Here is an 18586-nt window from a genome sequence, read left to right as displayed (position 1 = left end):
ACTTATTCGACAGACATAAGACACAGGGAGTCAGTAGGCAGGGAAAATGCCCATTCCTGTGGGTCACCTTGTAATAGAGATATCACAATCCCAAACTTCTGCTAATCAGAACCAAAAGAATACAGCTTACAGCCCTCCTTAAATATAAGGAAGCATTTGCGGTCACCAGAAAACCGATCCGGCAACTTAACATGGGGTTCAACGTGCTGTGCAGATATAGTAGGTGCAGGTAGGGTCTGCACTGACTCCTGTTGCTGTAATCTTTCCCCCAATTCCTGTACTATTTGTGAGAGGTTATGGACCTGATCAGTGAGCACTCGTATCGGGTCCATAAGGGAGTAAGGCCTGAGCGTGCACAGCCCTGAGCTCAACCCACACCTCTGTCCCTGCCTACTTGCACGGTCCGCCCTAGGCGACGGTGTACAACTGGACGACATTCCCTAAACTGAGTACGTGCTGGGCCTTAAAGGGAACAATGAAACTGGAGAAAATAATAAACAAAGTGACAGGCAGGCACGGAGGGGTAAATACACAAACAATGCAAATACAGTCCTGATCAAAAGTTTAAAACCACTTGAGAAATGGCAAAAAATCATATTTAGCATGGCTGGATCTTAACAAGGTTTCAAGTAGAGCTTCAACATGCAACAAGAAGAAATAGGAGTGAGACAAAACATTTTTTGAGAATTCAATTTAATGAAAACAACGAATAAACTGAAACAGGCTGTTTTTCAGCTGATCAAAAGTTTAGGACCACATGCCTTTAAAAGGCCAAATCTGTGCAAAGATGTGGATTCATTGTCATTTTCTGTCAGGTAGTCATACGTTGTGATGGCAAAGGCAAAAAAACTCTCCCTTTTTGAACGTGGTCGGGTTGTTGAACTGCATAAGCAGAGTCTCTCACAGCGCGCCATCGCTGCTGAGGTGGGACGCAGTAAGACAGTCATTTGGAATTTCTTAAATGATCCTGAGGGTTATGGAACAAAAAAGTCAAGTGGAAGACCCAAAAAAAATTCATCAGCACTGAGCCGGAGGATCCAATTGGCTGTCCGTCAAGACACTGGACGATCCTCGACCCAAATGAAGGCCCTTACTGGTGCTGACTGCAGCCCCATAACCATCAGACGGCATCTGAGACTGAAGGGCTTCAAAAACAAAAAACGTCTTCAAAGACCTCGTCTCCTTGAACGCCACAGAAATGCTCGTTTGGACTTTGCAAGAGAGCACCAAACATGGGACATTCAAAGGTGGAAGAAAGTTTTATTCTCTGATGAGAAAAAATATAACCTTGATGGTCCTGATGGTTTCCAACGTTACTGGCATGACAAGCAGATCCCACCTGAGATGTTTTCTACGCGCCACAGTGGAGGGGGCGCCATAATGGTCTGGGGTACTTTTTCCTTCAGTGGAACAATGGAGCTTCAGGAAGTGCAGGGGCGTCAAGCGGCCGCTGGCTATGTCCAGATGTTACAGAGAGCATTCCTCATGACTGAGGGCACTCGTCTGTGTGGTAACGACTGGGTTTTTCAACAGGACAACGCTACAGTACACAATGCCCGCAGGACAAGGGACTTCTTCCAGGAGAATAACATCACTCTTTTGGCCCATCCTGCGTGTTCCCCTGATCTAAATTCAATTGAGAACCTTTGGCAATGGAAGGCAAGGGAAGTTTACAAAAATGGACAAGTTCCAGACAGTAGATGGCCTTCGTGCGGCTGTCTTCACCACTTGGAGAAATGTTCCCACTCACCTCATGGAAACGCTTGCATCAAGCATGCCGAAACGAATTTTGGAAGTGATAAACAATAACGGCGGAGCTACTCATTACTGAGTTCATGTTTGGAAGTTGGATTTCTGTTTTGGGGGGGTTTAGTTTTTTTTTGGAGGTGTGGTCCTCAACTTTTGATCAGCTGAAAAACAGCCTGTTTCAGTTTACTCGTTGTTTTCATTAAATTGAATGCTCAAAAAATGTTTTGTCTCACTCCCATTTCTTCTTGTTGCATGTTGAAGCTCTACTTTGAACCTTGTTAAGATCCAGCCATGCTAAATATGATTTTTTGCCATTTTTCAAGTGGTCTTAAACCTTTGATCAGGACTGTATATACAGGACGAAATATACATATAAAAGAGTAAGCAAGGTCAAAACAAGCCGAGGTCAGTACCAGGAGGTCACATCAGTACAAAGGAATAACCAAATCACCACAAACTCAAGCCGAGGTCCGAATGCCAGGAGGTCACGTCAATTCAGAGGAAACAGCAGAAGCGGGGTCAATGAAACAGAGCAAAGGTCAAGGTACAATGCAAACCAATACAGAGAACTTGGTAAATGAAAATATCTTATTCACAGGCAACCTGTGGCCAGCAGGCTGCCTGTTTAAATAGTCCTGGCTGGTGAGTCACATGACGTGGCCAGCGTCACGTGAATCACAGCAGCCCAACTCAGCCGAGCACCGATCGTCATTATCGGCGCTTGGCTCTCCTGCTGTCATGGAGACAAGGACGCAGGCTACGTCCCTGTCCCTCTCCTTGCGCAGGGTGCCGGCGGTGCTGTGAAGGAAGCGCGTGTCGCCGGCCCCTCGTTACACCGTTAGACTGGTACACGAACATTTAAACGGCCATTAAAGATAGGTGTCAAAAATGCCCTATTTTTTTACAGGTCTTTTCACTGGCCATTAAAATATCGGCCATGTGTACAGCCCCATAGACTGCATTGGTTCTGAAAATGACAGTTTTTTCACTGTCATGTGAGTGAGGCCTTATACAAACATCGTGAGGTTTGTTTCTGTTAGTATGACCATTCATGTGATTGTTCTCCCTACATACAGCTTACATTGCATGAGAAAAGCTGATGCCTGATTATACGAGGCTGAGAATAAAAGCTAATTTTTATGTTGACAAACGTGCAAATTATGGTTTGTGGTTTTACTGCTGGGTATAGTTCACAATGGGCAGTGATTGTGAATGACTATTCATATGAACGATCACCTTGTGTAAAAGGCTTTTAAGGGGAAGGCCATATGGCAGGGTTGTGGTGCACCCCTCGTGCACGTGGCTATGGGAGCCGTGGTGTTGGAACCGATAAAATTGACATCTATGATACAGCTTTGATGCAAAGATGTTCCTTGATATCTGGAACTGAATCCGCCCTGGTCTGCTTGATATGCAAATGAGGACCATCAAAGGGTTCTTGGGGCAGGACACTGATGAAAGGAAGATCTGCCAGGACTGTCGCATCCTGGGGAAAGCCCGACCCCCTGCTGGTATTTACTGCCCACACCTGTGTCAGCAAGGACATACATGCTGGGATATGGCAGGGGTATATGATATAACTTTCTTCCTGTGTAATTACCTGCAATAACCTAGCTTACAAATAGGAACAATGGTGACCTCTGGGACAAGACAAGTCTTCCTGAACTCTACAATGAAGAATGTGATTCGCTGAGACCTGCTGGAGAGGAGTGTTCTGAGTACAGAGAAAAGCCCATGGCATGTGTGACTGAGAGAGAGAATGGTGTAGCTAGCTCAAGGATGCTGACCCCCTCCAACCCCCTCTCCCATTCCCTTAATTATATTTAGAATGTAGGTATATCCCTATTTGTAAATAAATCCAATACTGACTTAAGATACAGTTGTTCTTCAGTAATTTAAGGCACCCGTAAAACAGAGCACATTCTACATTTGGCACCCCAGAAAGAGTGTGGAAATTCCTAAATCCACATAGAACCTATAAGACGGAATTGCTGAAAGAACAGACCAGACCTTTTGCACAGATTCCGTGGTGAAGTCAGCTGGATCTTGGACTTCGTAGAAGGATTGAAAGTGTGGTGAGTTATTCATTGGATATGCAAAAGTTCTAATTGTTTGTTGTCCTTGAGTGTATGTGGAGTTGTAATAGTGGATAAAGTATTGAATGCTGTATGTTAATGAACGTTAAAGCAGAGGAAAGTGTGGATTCCCTGTAGAGGAACAATTTGTGCTTGTTTGGAATCTTGACTTGAGTTCAGACTAAGTGTGTGCATGTATGTAAAGACATTGTGGGAACACTGAAAAGTTTGGTTCTTTGTCTTCACTTGTGAGTGTGTATTGGCAGTACAATAGCTTTTATTTTAATAGTTGTATCTTGGGTTGAGTGTACATTGGTGAAATGGAACTGGCCTATAGTTATGTTAAGAAATATGCCTCTGCCAAATATCATTCATGTGCAGATGAACCTCTTAAGAGTCAAGTTAATGCGTTGTTGTCTCAGTGTCAGCAACATAATGACAAGCTGCAGAGTAGACCACTTACAAAGAAAGGTAACAAACAGAAATTGGCTAACGAAATTGCGGTATTGCTCAGAATCACAGAAATTTCTGAGCAAATGGGGGAGCAATGGAGAGCAGAAAGGAGTCATCTTGGAGAGCAGATAGAGAAAATTGGAGATAATCTTAGTAGCATTGCAACTGCCTCCAGTGTTGAAATGGATGACTTGAGGGCTACTGTGTGCAATTTATCCGAAAGAAATTGTGAGTTGCAAGAACAATTGGAACAATGCAATGCAAACTTTGATATGAAGAGTAGGCTTGTTGGTTCATTGCAACTAAAATTATCTCATATGGAGGAATTGGTAATGTCTTTGGAGAGGAAATTGGAAGATGCAAACTCCCAGCTACTTAGAAAGGAGCAATGGATATTATCCCTCAATGAACGGAAGAAAAAGTGTCCATCAGCCAATATCTGTATTGTCACTGATGTGAATACATCCAATGAGGTGGCATTAGCAAATGCTCCTGGATATTTAGGGGAGGGCACTAGTGTACTCACAATTAATGAAAAACTTACATTGTGCCAGATTCTGGGTGAGTTTAATACACTGGAGTCACCCGTGTGCCTGTCTAATAAATTTGAGGCTATTGTACAGAAATACACTTTGACTGATAAAGATGCATGCTCTCTTCTAAGGGCTTGGGTACCAGCACCTCTAGCAGCCCAGGTATCTGCATATGAGAATGACAACTTAGATGCAGAGGGAAGGATGAAAGAACTGCAGCGTGTGTTAAAGAGTCGTGATGATAGAGGGATAAATGCGTTACAAAGAATGAGATTTAGAAGAGGAGATGACCCTATATTGTTCTGTAACCAATATCTTTCACTGTACAGAAGTGTGTATAACTGTCCTGATATGTCTGCTGATGATTCAGGCTTCATATACTCAATGGCCAATATATGTTATGTGAACTATCCTAATAGGATTGCCCTCAGAAATGCCAATTCATACCAGAGCTTTATCAATATACTTAGAGACTGGTGTGAAGAATCCAGTGATGGTTATAGATCAGATGCAGATATATCAGTAGTGAACAGAGGTACAAGAAGGAAGAAATTCATCAGGTGTTACAAATGTCACAGACCAGGGCACATTCAGAGATTTTGTAGAACCCCCGATATTTTCAGCCTGATACCGGATGATAAAAGTATATCCACCCAGGGCAAGGAAAGCATACCACAGGAGCCTGATGTAATGGATAACAGCCTTGGGGAGTCAGTAAATGCTGAGGGGCAAAAGGAGGAGATTACAGATAACAATGGCCCCCACCATCCGAATAGCCAACAGCCATGGGGGACGAGCATACCAATGTTTGCACCCTGGACTAATCTCCCATTTTGGCTGGTATGCAGTTGGTCCCAAATAGCATTACCATTTTTCATAAAAAATATGGCAAACTTTGTGAGCAATGCCTGCTTAGTTTAGGAAGAATATGGGACTTATATTCTAGCCGTACAGATAACAGGACAAGGCTTAGAGAATAAGGATTTGACTGTAATAATAATTGTGTGTAATAATTGTCTTTGTGTTTCTTTTTCAGGAGCCACTAAAGGCAGCTTAGTCAAGCTGGCTAAACACTAATGTTTTTGCTTTGTTCACAGGGTTTAGGTGGAGTGGTACTGGCTACATGTAGTCTAGAATTAGATAAATTTAAAAAGGTCTTCATAGTCACCACGTGGTATCATGAGCTCAATAATTAGTAATTGTTTGCAAACAATTAAATAACAGTCAGGCATTTGTTGGTTAAAACAGTCATGTATACTGTACCTTTGTGATGTGAATGTATTTTTTGTCTCCCCACCCCCCCATGACTTTTTGTGTTTTAGGTGTAAATAGCATTTGCTCTTTCAATGGACCTCACAGGAAGATGTCTTTTTTCACACACTAGAACAAAAGTTGAGTTGGGAGATGGTGTTAGTATGTGTCTGTCTGTGAGTGATGTGTTAAAGGCCAGCAGAATATTTTTTTCTTGTTTTATGTGAGTTTTTTTTCTTTTCTACCTTTGCATTTGTTTTCCTTGTTAAAATTTTTAAATTAACAAGTTGTTGTATTTTTTTTTCTTTTTATATACAGACCTACTTCTTGGGTAGGCACTAAACTTCAAAGTTGTTCACCAGATTGGTCATGTTCTAGTTAGTATGGTACCAGTGTAGTATGGTACCAAATGGGGGAATGTGTTTGAAAGAATTATAGTTACACTAAGAAGCCATGTTTTTTTTTGTTTGTTTTTATTTTGTTTTTGTGTGGTTTACAAATGCCCCCCAGCTAGGATGAAGTTAGATTACCGCCCCTAGGCATATTAATGAGGTTACATGTAGGTGTAGAAAGGTATTGACTGCTAAGAATAATGATACTGCTCTTGATTTTTATTTCCAGGATCCATAATGAGGCGAAATTACATATCTAAATTTGGGACCCTGGAGAAGTAGCAGCAGCCCAATATTGTGGTGGCAATTGGACTACATTCGTAGCGTTCATCTTGTACATAGTTATTGATAGATCTTAGACACTGCTTAACAAAAAAAGAGTGACTGGTATTTTTTGCGAGGTGTGGCATTATTTGAATCAAGATGACAGTGCCCCATTTAAATGCGCACAGACATCAGCTAGAAGTCTGCATGGGGGAAGGCCTGCCATGGACAATAGAAGAACACATGTGGTTGTTTTGCATAAATTCAACATATTGCTGAGATCTTTTTGTTTTCTTGTTTCCTCTTACTTGCACCATTAAATCAGTGAGTGGAAAATGAAGGAAGCAGAAGTTCCTATCAATATATAAGCCATACTGAAGTTCTAAAAGCTGATTGTCCGTAGTCTGATATGGCCATGTCTATTCAATCTTCTTGAATAGCCAGATAATAGGTCTCTTGCAGCACCTATTATACAGGGGTAAGAAGGCAGAATGACCAACAAGAAAAATTATTCAGCCTTATGGAAATTGTTAATGTGTATGACAGACATTTGTAGCATGTGGTTGGTGATTAATTTACTCAAATGGTGTACTCGATTATCATGAATGAGGCCTGAATTTTCACATGTCTAGTTTAAAATCATGCAGAGTACGGCATTATGGGTAAAAGTCCAAGGTTTCACTTTATGCGTAATAACCAACATAGAGCACAACGTACATTAGAATCACCTGTATTAGACATATATACATCTATCATGTATCTTTTGATTTTTAATTGTTATTGTATGAGATCTTGTGAGAAGTAGAATTCAGCTGGATTGGACCTTCGCAATGCACAGACTGCCACATAGTGCTAAAGTGGGCTTGCCCATATTCCAGTTATATAAGGCAGCTGACAAGCAAGACTAGTTGGTAGTTAAATGACAATCTGATTAACGGATCGAGTCAATTAGCATGGTGTAATGTTATATACTGTATGTGATATCAATGTAGGATATGTAGATTTTCCTGTGATTATCATGAGGGATATTGGTGACTTGTTATTTATTTATTAATATCCATAATGAATAGTGTGTGACTGTTAAATGAATGGGTTCCTGTTCTGTCTATGCCTGCCCATGTTGACGAAGAAACTGTTTCCGAAGAAAGGCCGCAATGCCGGAAAGTTCGCAGGACTGGAGTAATGCAGATATCAAGTTTCTGTGGTTTATTTTTTGATTGTGTGTGCCAATAGGCACAAGACCAGGGAATGTTGGAACCGATAAAATTGACATCTATGATACAGCTTTGATGCAAAGATGTTCCTTGATATCTGGAACTGAATCCGCCCTGGTCTGCTTGATATGCAAATGAGGACCATCAAAGGGTTCTTGGGGCAGGACACTGATGAAAGGAAGATCTGCCAGGACTGTCGCATCCTGGGGAAAGCCCGACCCCCTGCTGGTATTTACTGCCCACACCTGTGTCAGCAAGGACATACATGCTGGGATATGGCAGGGGTATATGATATAACTTTCTTCCTGTGTAATTACCTGCAATAACCTAGCTTACAAATAGGAACAATGGTGACCTCTGGGACAAGACAAGTCTTCCTGAACTCTACAATGAAGAATGTGATTCGCTGAGACCTGCTGGAGAGGAGTGTTCTGAGTACAGAGAAAAGCCCATGGCATGTGTGACTGAGAGAGAGAATGGTGTAGCTAGCTCAAGGATGCTGACCCCCTCCAACCCCCTCTCCCATTCCCTTAATTATATTTAGAATGTAGGTATATCCCTATTTGTAAATAAATCCAATACTGACTTAAGATACAGTTGTTCTTCAGTAATTTAAGGCACCCGTAAAACAGAGCACATTCTACACGTGGTGTATTTATTCAGCATTCATTGTTAGGGCTCATGCACACGACCATGCCGTTTTTTGCGGTCGGCAAATTGGGGATTCGCAAAAAACGAATGCTGCCCGCGTGCCTTCCGCAATTTGCGGAATGAAACAGGAGGCCCATTATAGAGATGCCTATTCTTGACAAGAATAGGACATGTATAATCTTTGCGGGGTCATGGAACGGAGCAACGGATGCGGACAGCACAAAGAGTGCTGTCCAAATCTTTTGCGGACCCATTGAAATTAATGGTTCCATATACGGAATCAAAATATGGTCCGTATATGAAATCTAAAATACTGTCGTGTGCATGAGTCCTTAATGGTAGTGTAGTTTTCGGGTTATTGCACTGCCATTAACAATAAATGCTGAATAAACAATCTATTCATAAAGAGTTAATAAATTTCCGCCACTTCTTGCATGGCTGCCCAGTTCTCGCACCATGTGGCTGTACCCTAACTCATGCCTCCCAAGTGTCTCTCTTTTGGAGAGACAGTCCCTCTTTTTGACCCATGTCCCTCTGTCCCTCTTTGGTCCTTGAATGTCCCTCTTTTTTTAACTTGGGGAATGAATGCATAAATGTGTATTAATAAATTTACTAAATTGCTCCTTACTAAACTATCTGTATGGTTTCTACCTGTTTATTAGACCAGAACTTCATTATTTTGTGCAATTTCTACCTTAAAATATCTATAATCTGATGATTTATGAGCTAATATTTAAATGGATATTAAAGCACAAGAACAAAAATTGTCCCAGGGGCTCCACATGTAAAAAAAATAAAGGAACTTATACTCCCCTAACCGATCCCCAGCTGCTGCACTTCTGACAGAGTCAGTAATAATGCTTTGGGCGGAGTTAGAGGCGTGGCCTAGTATGAAAATAATTGTCGCGATGCGCGCCGCACATATTGTCCCTCTTTGCGATTTTCAAAAGTTGGGAGGTATGTCCTAACTCTGGACCAGGGGCAGAGGCAGACAGCGCCCCTGTGCAAGAACAACATATGGGCCTCAAGATCTGAAATAGCTCAACTGAAAGCCCCAGCCTAAAGGATCCTTCACACATGGCAGATTCTGCTGCAGAAAATATCTGCGACTGTAAATCAGTTCTATTCATTTGTATTGGCAGCAAGCATATGGATTTTTGCAAGCCTCATTTATGTGAATGGATGGGATTTTCAGTCTTAGAAAATTTCTGCGGCAAATTCTGCCATGTGTGATGGCAACCTAACAAACCACCAGTACTCTTGAGCCAAGAAATTCATGAGATCAGTCCCTTACATGAAATCTAATGCACAGTAGCTGCTATTAAGATGACAGTGGGTCCTCTTGTCTATGGGGTCACTGTGCAACTTTTACAAACTAAGAAATGCCATTTCAACATTGTTCGGTTTGTCCAGCTTACAGTGCCTCGGTCTGCTCACAGAAAGTGTTACCCCCTTATCAGAAATAGTGATCAAGATCAGCCACTCTACACAATTGCTCAAAGAAAACTACACACAAGGGCAGCACGTTATCAGGTGCTACATGAAGCCTTAAGTGCACTCTGCACTTCTACTCTACAGCCTCTTTGTAAGCACATATTGTTTGATAAGTGAGACATGTACAGTCGTGGCCAAAAGTTTTGAGAATGACACAAATATTAGTTTTCACAAAGTTTGCTGCTAAACTGCTTTTAGATCTTTGTTTCAGTTGTTTCTGTGATGTAGTGAAATATAATTACACGAACTTCATACGTTTCAAAGGCTTTTATCGACAATTACATGACATTTATGCAAAGAGTCAGTATTTGCAGTGTTGGCCCTTCTTTTTCAGGACCTCTGCAATTCGACAGGGCATGCTGTCAATCAACTTCTGGGCCAATTCCTGACTGATAGCAACCCATTCTTTCATAATCACTTCTTGGAGTTTGTCAGAATTAGGGCTCTTTCACACCTGCGTTCTTTTCTTCCGGCATAGAGTTCCGTCGTCGGGGCTCTATGCCGGAAGAATCCTGATCAGGATTATCCCCATGCATTCTGAATGGAGTGAAATCCGTTCAGGATGCATCAGGATGTCTTCAGTTCCGGAACGGAACGTTTTTTGGCCGGAGAAAATACCGCAGCATGCTGCGCTTTTTGCTCCAGCCAAAAATCCTGAAGACTTGCCGCAAGGCCGGATCGGATTTAATGCCCATTAAAAAGGCATTGATCCGGATCCGGCCTTAAGCTAAACGTCGTTTCGGCGCATTGCCGGAGACGACATTTAGCTTTTTCTGAATGGTTACCATGGCTGCCGGGACGCTAAAGTCCTGGCAGCCATGGTAAAGTGTAGCGGGGAGTGGGGGAGCAGTATACTTACCGTCCGTGCGGCTCCCGGGGCGCTCCAGAGTGACGTCAGGGCGCCCCAAGCGCATGGATCACGTGATCGCATTGGACACGTCATCCATGCGCATGGGGCGCTCTGACGTCATTCTGGAGCGCCCCGGGAGCCGCACGGACTGTAAGTATACTGCTCCCCCGCTCCCCGCTCCTACTATGGCAGCCAGGACTTTAATAGCGTCCTGGGTGCCATAGTAACACTGAAAGCATTTTGAAGACGGTTCCGTCTTCAAATGCTTTCAGTACACTTGCGTTTTTCCGGATCCGGAGTGTAATTCCGGCAAGTGGAGTACACGCCGGATCCGGACAACGCAAGTGTGAAAGAGGCCTTAGTGGGTTTTTGTTTGTCCACCCGCCTCTTGAGGATTGACCACAAGTTCTCAATGGGATTAAGATCTGGGGAGTTTCCAGGCCAAGGACCCAAAATGTCAACATTTTGGTCCCCGAGCCACTTAGTTATCACTTTTACCTTATGGCACGGTGCTCCATCGTGCTGGAAAATGCATTGTTCTTCACCAAACTGTTTTGGATTGTTGGAGGAAGTTGCTGTTGGAGGGTGTTTTGGTACCATTCTTTATTCATGGCTGTGTTTTTGGGCAAAATTGTGAGTGAGCCCACTCCCTTGGATGAGAAGCAACCCCACACATGAATGGTCTCAGGATGCTTTACTGTTGTCATGACACAGGACTGATGGTAGCACTCACCTTTTCTTCTCCGGACAAGCTTTTTTCCAGATGCCCCAAAAAATCGGAAAGAGGCTTCATTGGAGAATATGACTTTGCCCCAGTCCTCAGCAGTCCATTCACCATACTTTCTGCAGATGATCAATCTGTCCCTGATGTTTTTTTTGGAGAGAAGTGGCTTCTTTGCTGCCCTTCTTGACACCAGGCCATCTTCCAAAAGTCTTCGCCTCACTGTGCGTGCAGATGCGCTCACACCTGCCTGCTGCCATTCCTGAGCAAGCTCTGCACTGGTGGCACTCCGATCCCACAGCTGAATCCTCTTTAGGAGACGATCCTGGCGCTTGCTGGACTTTCTTGGACGCCCTGAAGCCTTCTTAACAAGAATTGAACCTCTTTCCTTGAAGTTCTTGATGATCCTATAAATTGTTGATTGAGGTGCAATCTTAGTAGCCACAATATCCTTGCCTGTGAAGCCATTTTTATGCAACGCAATGATGGTTGCACGCGTTTCTTTGCAGGTCACCATGGTTAACAATGGAAGAGCAATGATTTCAAGCATCACCCTCCTTTTAACATGTCAAGTCTGCCATTTTAACCCAATCATCCTGACATAATGATCTCCAGCCTTGTGCTCGTCAACATTCTCACCTGAGTTAACAAGACGATTACTGAAATGATCTCGGCAGGTCCTTTAATGACAGCAATGAAATGCAGTGGAAAGGTTTTTTTGGGATTAAGTTAATTTTCATGGCAAAGAAGGACTATGCAATTCATCTGATCACTCTTCATAACATTCTGGAGTATATGCAAATTGCTATTATAAAAACTTAAGCAGCAACTTTTCCAATTTCCAATATTTATGTAATTCTCAAAACTTTTGGCCACGACTGTACACTGGAAATTGCTATATGCTATATACTCCCCTGGCTATAATCACTGAGCTCTTTTAAGAGCTTGTTCCTGCTTCGCTTGCTGAAGGAAGAGAGGTTCACCCACTGGAGTGTGGAGCCTTGTAGGTCCAGGGTGGGTAGGAGACGGCGAGACCCCAACCAAGCTGCAATGGTTTGTGGGGTCGGCAGTGCTTACAGTGTCAAGTGGAGTGCTTGGAGCCCTTGGGAAGCACTAGGAGCATCCATCAACGGAGGTACCCAGTCGGGTGCCAGGAGATCCATTACATTATTTTATTATAAATATATCCCCAAATACCTTTCATTAGTTATAATGGCTCATTTTGTCTGGGGAGCAATCATCAGGGGAAACAAAGTGGCCACCATCCTATTAGTGTACACAAAACGTGTCCGAATCACACATGGGGGCCAAGTTACTTCACAACACTGAGGTAAAGAGCTGCCTCATCCTCCTCTCTGCTCTGCTTGTCAGGGATTATGATTCTTAATATAGCTGATAAGATCTTCAATTGACTCTCTGTAGGAATAGAGTTCATAAGGAGGCATGAAGTACAGAGAGGATGAACAGGACAGACTGTGGGGCTGTGGTAATGGAGACTGCGTATTGTACAAGTGCTGCTGTTCATTAGTCACATCCCTGCCTCCTCTCTGTACTTCATGTCTCCTCATCCATTCCCACAGATATTCAGCTGTAGATCATATCAGCTGTATTCAGGATCATAACCCCTGACAAGTAGTGCAGAGAGGAGGATGAGGTAGCTCTTTACCCCAGGGGTATGAAGTAACTTGTCCTGCTGTATGATTAGGACAGGTTCTGTGTGTACTAATAGGATGGCGGCCATTTTATTTCTCCTAATGATTGCTCCTTAGATAAAACAAGCCATTCTAACTAATGAAAGGTGTTTGGGAATATATTTCTAATAAAGTATTATTTAAGTATTTTTATTTTCTTAATTCCTGGAGAACCTCTTTAATGACCCTAACTCTTATTATATACTATATATATATATATATTACACTCACCTAAAGAATTATTAGGAACACCTGTTCTATTTCTCATTAATGCAATTATCTAGTCAACCAATCACATGGCAGTTGCTTCAATGCATTTAGGGGTGTGGTCCTGGTCAATACAATCTCCTGAACTCCAAACTGAATGTCAGAATGGGAAAGAAATGTGATTTAAGCAATTTTGAGCGTGGCATGGTTGTTGGTGCCAGACGGGCCGGTCTGAGTATTTCACAATCTGCTCAGTTACTGGGATTTTCACGCACAACCATTTCTAGGGTTTACAAAGAATGGTGTGAAGAGGGAAAAACATCCAGTATGCGGCAGTCCTGTGGGCAAAAATGCCTTGTGGATGCTAGAGGTCAGAGGAGAATAGGCCGACTGATTCAAGCTGATAGAAGAGCAACGTTGACTGAAATAACCACTCGTTACAACCGAGGTATGCAGCAAAGCATTTGTGAAGCCACAACACGCACAACCTTGAGGCGGATGGGCTACAATAGCAGAAGACCCCACCGGGTACCACTCATCTCCACTATAAATAGGAAAAAGAGGCTACAATTTGCACAAGCTCACTAAAATTGGACTGTTGCAGACTGGAAAAATGTGGCCTGGTCTGATGAGTCTCTATTTCTGTTGAGACATTCAAATGGTAGAGTCCGAATTTGGCATAAACAGAATGAGAACATGTATCCATCCTCTGATGGCTACTTCCAGCAGGATAATGCACCATGTCACAAAGCTCAAATCATTTCAAATTGGTTTCTTGAACATGACAATGAGTTCACTGTACTAAAATGGCCCCCACAGTCACCAGATCTCAACCCAATAGAGCATCTTTGGGATGTGGTGGAACGGGAGCTTCGTGCCCTGGATGTGCATCCCTGAAATCTCCATCAACTGCAAGATGCTATCCTATCAATATGGGCCAACATTTCTAAAGAATGCTATCAGCACCTTGTTGAATCAATGCCACGTAGAATTAAGGCAGTTCTGAAGGCAAAAGGGGGTCCAACACCGTATTAGTATGGTGTTCCTAATAATTCTTTAGGTGAGTGTATATGTCTATAATAAGAGTTAGGGTCATTAAAGGGGTTCTCCAGGAATTAAGAAAATAAAAATACTATATATATATATATATATATATATATATATACTGAAGAAAATCCAGCGGGAGCACCACCAGGAGTCGGGTGCAAAATCCAAAGAGGCAGCGGTAATGCCCCAACAATACGATTAGAAGAAAGCAGGACTGCACTCCAAGTAAAGTGAAAAATCAGTGAAGCTTTATTCACCCATAACTTTGGCAACTTAGCGACGTTTCGGCTCACAAGAGCCTTCTTCCAGCATAGAAACAGTGAAAAATGGCAACATATAAAGGCAAGTCTCAAGTGACTAGCCAATCATACTGTGATTACAATCATGATTGAATTAAATACATGTGGTACATATAAACAAAATACATGTGCATAAAGTGACAAGTGAATGAGAGATCGATATCCCAAGAATACAATCCCTGCGATCGATCATATAATAAATACAAATATACATTATAAAGTGCATAATTATTAATATAAAGTGCATAATTACAACGGATGGAGATCATAGAAGTCGCACCTCTAGATGGAATGGCGCCGGCATACACTATCATGTTTCGTTGAGCGTCTCAGTTACTTCGTTGCGCATGTCCAAGTTCGCGTCATCATCCTTCTTATGGCTGCGTTATTTTCAGCAAGTAGTTTGGCAGTGCCGGCTGGACACACTGACGTGTTTCCCTCCGGCATAGCCCATCCCGTGGATAGGATCCAGCTCGGGAGAGTTGGTACCTTCTCCACTTGCTGATTTATGTAGGATGCACCTACTGCGGCTTAATGTACTATGCAGGAAAGCGTTGTGCTTGATGAAGGTAGGCATGAATGGCACTTACGTTATTGTTGGGCAAGGTTGCCCCATATCAAAATGGTGTCTGCAATGCTACTGAGATAGAGCGCATGCGTCGAATGTAAGCGCTTTGACAGAGATGATGACGCGAACTTGGACATGCGCAACGAAGTAACTGAGACGCTCAACGAAACATGATAGTGTATGCCGGCGCCATTCCATCTAGAGGTGCGACTTCTATGATCTCCATCCGTTGTAATTATGCACTTTATATTTATAATTATGCACTTTATAATGTATATTTGTATTTATTATATGATCGATCGCAGGGATTGTATTCTTGGGATATCGATCTCTCATTCACTTGTCACTTTATGCACATGTATTTTGTTTATATGTACCACATGTATTTAATTCAATCATGATTGTAATCACAGTATGATTGGCTAGTCACTTGAGACTTGCCTTTATATGTTGCCATTTTTCACTGTTTCTATGCTGGAAGAAGGCTCTTGTGAGCCGAAACGTCGCTAAGTTGCCAAAGTTATGGGTGAATAAAGCTTCACTGATTTTTCACTTTACTTGGAGTGCAGTCCTGCTTTCTTCTAATTATATATATATATATATATATATATATATATATATATTGGCTACCTAAATAGTTTTTTGGGCTTTTTTTCAGGAAACTTAGGGCTGTCTATTAATACATTATTAATACAGCTTTCATTTTTTGCTTAACTTGGAGTAAGCTGTACAAAAACTAAAAAGACATCCTTTTTTTCAAATGAAAATTTATCAGAGGGTAGAAACAGAAAAGGAATGATGGGAGAGGTGGATTAAACGGGTAGCAAAGGTGAGTACAGATTGGAGGGGGGCAAGAGTGCTAGATGGGAGGCCACAGAGGAGGATGTTGCTATAGTCCAGACGGGAGATGATGAGAGCGTGCAATAGCATTTTAATTGACTCAGGGGTGAGCAAGGAGCGAATACAAGAATGCTTCTTGAGTTGAAAGCAGCATGTAGTGGTAAAGGTCTGGATGTGTGGCTTGAGAGATAGGGCAGAATTAAATGTTATCCCAAGGCATCAAATGTTATCCCAAAGTGAACCTGTAAGACAGGGGATATTGTGGTGCTGTTAACTGTAATGTATTGGTCTGATAGGGGGCTGAGTCACATGGTGGGAAGATGATGAATTCTGTTTCGTCCATCTTGAGTTTTAAGAAGTAGGAGGACAAGAATGAAGATAAAGCTGATAGATGTGCTGGGATACTAGAGTAATGACGTTTCGGTTTGGCAGCTGGCAGATCATTTGCAACTTTGGTTAGGGCTGTTTCAGTGGAGTGATTGGTCTAAAGCTGGAATGAAGTAGATCAAAAAGTGAGTGGGATGAGAGGTGGGAAGACAAGTCGAGATGGACATATTGTTCTAGCAGTTTTTTATGCAAAGAGGGTAGTGAGATGAGGAAGTGGCTGGATAAAAAAAAATGGGTCCAGGGAAGGCATCTTAAGTATGGGTGTAATGGAAGCATGTTTTAAAGAGGAAGAGAAGAATACAGTGATTAGTGATAGGCTGAAAAGGTGGGTTAGGGCCTGTAACTATGGTGGTTAGGAGAGATGTTTGAGGTTCCTATGAGGGTGTGATAGTTTATGGACTGGAGGGGCAGTTAAAGAGAGAGTGGTTGAGAAAGCAGGAATATTGTGGGGGAGAGAAGAATTTGAGAGCTAAGATAGGGAGCAGAGGCGGGTAAAGATAATGTCTAGTGTGTGTTCCTTCTGTGGGTGGCTGTGAAGGGCCATTGTGTGAGGCCAAAAGAGGAAGTAACAGACAGGAGTTTGGAAGCAGCTAAGTAGCGTGTTTCAATAGGGATGTTGAAATCGCCCATGATTATGGTGGGGATGTCAGTGGAGAGGAAGTGTAGCAGCCAAGTGGTCTGATCTGATGTGATGTCAAAGAAGCTTACACTCTTATAATAGCAGTCTGTCCACAGTCTAGTGCAAATGCTACGATCAGTCCGTCCACAGTCTAGTATAAATGCTATGATCAGTCCATCCACAGTTGTGTAAATGCCTTGATCAGTCCATCCACAGTTGTGTAAATGCTATGATCAGTCAATCCACAGTCTAGTGTAAATGCTACGATCAGTCCGTCCACAGTCTAGTGTAAATGCTTTGATCAGTCTATCTACAGTTGTGTAAATGCTACTGTCACGATCAGTGTAGGGGGAAACAACACTGAATACAGGAGGGAAGGGGAACAGTAACTGGGCCTGGAAACTAGGGAATAAACAGGTCACCTCCTAGACAACCCTAATCCGGGCCCTGACTACCTATCAATATGAATAGACCTTGAAGGTAGGAATATTCATAAGCAGGATACCTAGGCCCTGATTTCCCAATAAGGCCCTGGAATAAGTATAGGACCAGAGACAACCCATTCCTCCCCAGATGGACAATTGGAAGTCTCTGTCTCAGGCCCAGATACAACAACAGGGAATGTAACAAATACAAACAAACAAGACACTTAACTTCTGTAAAGATAGAAGAACAGGAACACCAGAGAGGATCTCACACCAGCTCAGCCAAACCCAAATGAAGCTATCAACCACACAGTCAGAAGGGTGGGGTGAGACTATAAAGCAGGGGTGCACAACCTGCGGCCCGGGGGCCACATGCGGCCCTTGATGCCATTCTGTGAGGCCCCCAACCATCTAGTAACAGACATGTATCACTATGTCTTGTGGCTGCTTACATGTATTTCTGCCATTAGATGGGAGTCCTGGAAGTGTAACTAGACATTAATGGTATATAATGTGTGTTCAATATGCCATAAGTACAATATTTCAGTTGTTAATACACCTTTAAATTTTAATTTCGGCCCTCGTCATTGGTTCATTCTGGCAATGTGGCCCCCAACCAGGAAACGTTGTGCACCCCTGCTATAAAGGGTAGGAGTGATGACCACTGAGCAACAACTGAGAAAAGGGAAGTGGTCATTAACCAGTCAATCACCTTGATTTCCTGACATCAGTCACCTGAGGGACCGTGACAGTATCCCCCCTTCTACGGGTGACCTCCGGGCACCCAAGACCGACCTTATCAGGATGGGCTCTGTGAAAGGCCTTCACCAGACGATATGCATTAACATCGGCCGCT

General features: G+C 42.7%; 1 protein-coding gene across 1 annotated transcript; it reads left to right on the top strand.

Annotated features, from left to right (window-relative positions):
* The first annotated feature begins 4144 nt into the window (after positions 1-4144).
* Positions 4145-5867, top strand: LOC120985755 (posterior protein-like). Its single transcript, XM_040413880.1, has 2 exons — positions 4145-5524; positions 5847-5867. The coding sequence occupies exons 1-2, from the start codon at positions 4145-4147 to the stop codon at positions 5865-5867; spliced, it is 1401 nt and encodes a 466-aa protein (XP_040269814.1).
* Positions 5868-18586: the final 12719 nt, after the last annotated feature.

This window comes from Bufo bufo, chromosome 1, assembly GCF_905171765.1.
Source record: "Bufo bufo chromosome 1, aBufBuf1.1, whole genome shotgun sequence".
Lineage (NCBI taxonomy): Eukaryota > Metazoa > Chordata > Amphibia > Anura > Bufonidae > Bufo > Bufo bufo.
The sequence above is the reverse complement of the archived record's forward strand: the minus strand, read 5'-3'. Positions and strand labels throughout refer to the sequence as shown.

What these genes read in the sequence shown, in the direction of transcription:
- LOC120985755 (XM_040413880.1), top strand. Translation starts at nt 4,145, where the DNA reads ATGGAACTGGCCTATAGTTATGTTAAGAAATATGCCTCTGCCAAATAT. An exon ending in ATAACAGCCTTGGGGAGTCA is followed by an intron (nt 5,525 to 5,846) that starts GTAAATGCTGAG and finishes TTTCTTTTTCAG; the next exon opens with GAGCCACTAAAGGCAGCTTA.